Below are 5,142 nucleotides of genomic sequence, written 5' to 3' on the forward strand. Positions count from 1 at the left end.
TATCGTATATGTTCTTTTATTTCAAACAAGACATGCCACAGTAAAACAATATCAAATATGATATGTACAATCAGGTAATAAAATGGTTATTCAATAACAGTACAAAAACATGCCAAAACCATATAAAAAACAAATAGTCACGTACATATCTTATTTACAATGTTAAACAAAGGTCAATCCAAAACTAATTACTTTCAGTAACCATAAGGTACCGTATCAAAGTTGTCTATTCTTCTACGCTTCGTGTATACCATTTGGTATGTTTTTTCTTCTTTTCTATTGTAGAGCTTTCGTTTTCTTTTGTCCCTACATATTTTTCTCGGATTAACTACTGTTACTGCTGATAGCGCTTCTGGGCATGTAACTATCTGTTTCACACTGTCAAAGTTGATCATTTGACTGTTTGTAAAATGTAAAGTGAAACCTCTCACTTTACAGGTTTCTTTGTTTGTATTGGTCTTATATGCGTAGTTTTTTGGACCTGCAGACACAAAATCGACAATGTGTTCACCTTCACTCAGCTCATCGGTGAGTTCACCCAGATAATCACCTAGTGGTGGATCGTACTGACCGGGTTGACTCACGTAGACAATAGAATCGGTATCAAAGTAGATTACTCGACGATCCAAATCTTCTAATACACTGTAGAGTTTAAGTCTGGCCCAACAGGTCGTGAATGTGGCCAAATAAATGTTGGTTTTGTTATCCACAGGTAGACAGTCATTCTTGTACGTCCATTCCATTTGAAGTGTGTCTTCAGCGACGATGTGAAAGTTCTGCGGTTGTTTCATAGGATCAGTGAATATTTGAAAAAACTTGTCCACTTCCGACTGGTGGAAAAACTGTGTTTGTCGCATGTTAAGACGTTGTCCGAATTTACCCCAGAAACTATTGAGGCACAACTTGGCCAACGCCCTCAATCCGGGATTTTTAAGGATCATATCACTCTGTAGCGAGACGCCTTCCTTTTGAAAGTAGTCATTGATATATTTGAGGACATCCTCCTCAGTTTTGATCCAGTCGGGAGGACCGCTTGCCTCCTGTTTGAACTTGAGAAAGGTGTTGATGTACTTGGCAAACAGACCCCCATCTTGTGAAGAGGGATTGTATTTTGTCGTGTCAGACCAATGGTACACTTCGTAGATTTGAATGATTGTGTATCCTTGCTGTACAGCCGTTTGAAGTTCCGGTGTACACCAGGTTCCAATTATCGCCCTTTCATCTTTCGAACAGATGCAATCATTTTGGTTTTCTGTATCGGCGCATGTTTTACATAGTGGGAACTTGAGTTTTCCATTTGAACGGTAAGGAAGTACTGGGTGATAGAGTCCTCTAGGCGGTAGTATTTTTACTTTGGCAATACCAAAGTAGTCACTGATTGTTTTGAAATTTGATGTTACTATTTCAGGGTGTCCTACAGGGTATTGACAGTATTTATTGACCCACGGATAGAGTGAAGTAAAATCGATGTACTTGATTTGTTCATCACCTGTAGTTTTATAGTAAAGCCGACTGGCATTGGTTCTACCACCAAAGAAACTATCTCGGGGATCCAGTCGGTCAGTAAAGTCCAAAGAGGTCACATATTGTTGAAGTTTCGGATCAGAATGGAGTTGATTTTGAAATTCATGTTCCCAAATACATTTGTAGGTCATTCCTAGACGCTCAATATACGTCTTTTTCTTCTGGGTCATGACGTAGAGTTCTCGCATTGACCGGCTAGTTAATGGGTGAATTGTGTCCTCTGCGTAACAGACGGGACAACCATGAAAGACACAACCGTGGTACTCGTAAGCCGTATTGGTTTCGGCACAGTAGCCATCCAATTTGTACCGTGTTCCCGGTAATGTCTTTTCTCCGCCATTGAGAGCGTGTTGAATAGTGATACCATCTTGTTTGGACATCAACTCCAGCCACTGTAGAGACATCCGACTGAAACTGTCTTTTCTGACAGACGGAATTTGAGCAATAGGAGATTTTATAAACCGTTTAGTTTTGATAATGTCGTCTTCTAGATGCCCTTCTTTAATCCAAGTATCGTTCTTCAGAATTTCTAAGTAACCGTCAATGTATCGGGCAGGTGTCCACTCTTTGGCGTCATTGATTTTGACCTCCCATTCTTCTTCAAAAAACTTGGTTTTGAAGATACCCATACACACGGAAGCGATGGTTGAATAGTTAAAGGGGTCAACAGAGACGGGACACATCTCTTTAACAATCTTCCCCTTTTTCTTTTTCGTTAATAAGGCAGAAGTCTGCGTGGCGGTTTTCAACAAATCTTTTAAGGTTAAACAAGCTTTTCTTAAAATATCAACGTCACTACGACAATACTCAAGCATTTCTTTTCGGAAGTCAAAGGTCTCTTCTTTCTTAGAATCGAGCCAAGCCAACAATTCTTCTCGTTCTCTGGCACTCATGAAATCATATCCGTAATATTTAGCGTCTGGGTACGGTCCAATATAAGTCTGGTTTTCCCTAGTGTTGCATAAGTGAGGAAACCAACCCTTTTTCATCTCTGTTAAGCCAAACGTCTTTGGCAGGGCAGCAAGCTTCATGGGGAGAAAATTCAAACTGTCTATAATTGTAATGTTAAGACCTTTTTCTATCGTCATATACATAATTTTGGAACCACTGTAAATGATTTTGTTCGGGCGTATGGACTGGTCAATGAGATACTCAAGTAGAAAATAACCGTCATATCCTTTCATATTGTGAGCAATGGCTTTATAGTGTTTGTGTTGAGATGAAAATAACCAGGTCCCAAAGGTTTCCAACGTCTCACAACCTTCAAAAATAAATTCACGCTGTCCGCAACTCGGCAAACAAGGTTCCTTTTCCTCTTTCTGACAGTTTTCGCAACGATCTCCACATTTTTTACACGGTGTGTCTGGCGCCTCGTCTTTACATTCATCACATGCTGTTTGGGCGACAACAAAATTGGGTCGATGAGTCGACTTTCCACACCAAGAAGACTTACAGTTCTGACATTTAAGGCAAGTATTACAATCTGGTTGACTGTGTTCACACTCAACTGGACGGTATCCTTCTTGACATTCTAATACTTCATCTTGAGTACATTCAAAATCAAAAAAGATAAATTTAGAATCGTTTTGTTTGTATGGTGTAGCTCTCAAGAAGCAGAGATGATCTTCGAGCACATATGTTTTACAAGAATTACATAAGTATTCTCCACATCTATGATCTTTTATATTACGCTTTGTCCTATTTATGACTTTATAACAGGTACGACATTTCCAGAATGTCTCACACTGTGACACCTCTTTACTTTGGTCGTCATCTCGCTGACGGTTAAGTCCCTCTGGTCCTTGACGGTGTCTATCGAAGCACTCTTGCGATCGGCATTTCATGTTACAGTCTTTACATATCACGGTGTTTTCTGACATGAGACAGTTGTCCTTCTTACATACACGGCATTTAATCTCACATTCATGTCTTCCTAGATTGCTGTAGTGCTTGAGACATTTGTCACAAAAGTAGCTTGCGTTGAAGAATCCGGTGATACTGGTTATGGCGTTAAAATGATTGTCGTCGACCAAATACAGATATATACACGGGTGTTCGCCTGTATTAGGGTTGGTGATAAATTTGTTACCTAATCGGGCGCTGATTATCATTATTTTCACACCGAGAACTTCTTCAAACGCTTCTATGTTACTGAGACTGGCTGGGCAATCCAGAGGTACATTCGCCATTCGACTGAGTATGACTGCAAGTTGTCTCTGCTCATTTCGTTTGTTTTTCAGCAAATTCGAAAAATAACTTTTTGGAACCTTGTTGTGTTTCAGAATCAGTTCCAAATTACTTTTCTTTCCTCTGTTTTTGACAATCTCTTTCCATTCTTCCGGTGAACATCTATTTAATTTTGCCCAGCTGACCCCTATAGCTCTGGCCATACACAGTTGATCTTCATTTTCTATAGTCACGATGGAAGTTTTGAGTTGTAAAGAATTATTTTTTCCTTTAAGTTTAATGATTCTTTGTCTAGTGCCTCCTTTGGGTAAATTGATCGATCCTATAGTTATTTCAAAACTTGAGTCAATAGCCAACCCCTGGTTACTATTAAGTACCTTTTCGATATTAGACATGACCACATCGGCACAGAGTTCACTCCATTTCTGTAATGGAATAATGATCGGATCGTGGAGTCCCCCGTGATGAATGATGACCCTACCCAAATCATTTCCCGCTAAATTCCCCCGTGCCTGACCTAACAGATCGTCAAACATTTGGTGAAGACCAATTCGTACATCGTGGAGACGTTGACCGTGATACTCTTCATCTATCTTGACTTCATAGGTCGTATCCTTTGCCGCATTTTTGGCAAAGGTTCGCACACCTTTCTTTCTTATAGTATACTTTAGTTTAGGTGTATCCAATTCATGTGATGGGCCTTGTGGGAGATGGTCGGATCTATTGGACGGACCCGGTTCGTCTCCTGCTCCGCATTGAACAGCTGTCACCGGACTCCATGGGCCGTCTTCAACACAAACATGTGATGCCTCTTTCACTTCATCGTCAAACAAAGTAGCTTGAACAGCTGGCGTCGGACTCCAGGGGCCGTCTTCAACACAAGCATGTGATGCCTCTTCTATTTCATCGTCAAACAAAATAGCTTGAACGGCACCCTCCACTTCATCTTGTTCTTGAACATAATCAAATGCCAAGTCTAAATCGGCATTCATGGCAGAAGACATTTGTTGATCAGTTGATGTAGATGCTCCCCCAAAATGTTGAAGTATGAGGTCAAGTTCTTCATTGACAAAGGTGCCACCGTACTCAGGATTTCGTATCTGTAAAAGTCGTAACCGTACAGTTGAAGACTCTTGAATACCCCATGTAGCGGCAAAATTCATCAGTTCATCTTCACTAGAAATGGTGTTCAGCATGAATTCGAGGGTTGAGGTCAGTAGATCCATGTTTCTGTAAAATGATTTCCAATGTTTACAGGACGCCCTTATTAAATGTAACACTCTATATATAACACTACTATAATTAAACACAACACAATAGAAATGAACATGATTAAATGTGGGTATATTTACATACTCGAATAGTTAATTATAGTAACATGAATGAAGTCACTGGTCTATTTATAGACTTACATGTTCAACCATACATATA

At 39.9% G+C, this 5,142-nt stretch overlaps 1 protein-coding gene across 1 annotated transcript; it reads right to left on the bottom strand.

Annotated features, from left to right (window-relative positions):
• LOC128244354 (uncharacterized) lies at positions 1–4,937 on the bottom strand. Its single transcript, XM_052962368.1, has one exon. It carries the CDS (start codon positions 4,935–4,937, stop codon positions 195–197), a length of 4,743 nt encoding a protein of 1,580 aa, XP_052818328.1. The 3' UTR covers positions 1–194.
• Positions 4,938–5,142: the final 205 nt, after the last annotated feature.

Source organism: Mya arenaria, chromosome 8 (genome assembly GCF_026914265.1).
Source record: "Mya arenaria isolate MELC-2E11 chromosome 8, ASM2691426v1".
NCBI lineage: Eukaryota > Metazoa > Mollusca > Bivalvia > Myida > Myidae > Mya > Mya arenaria.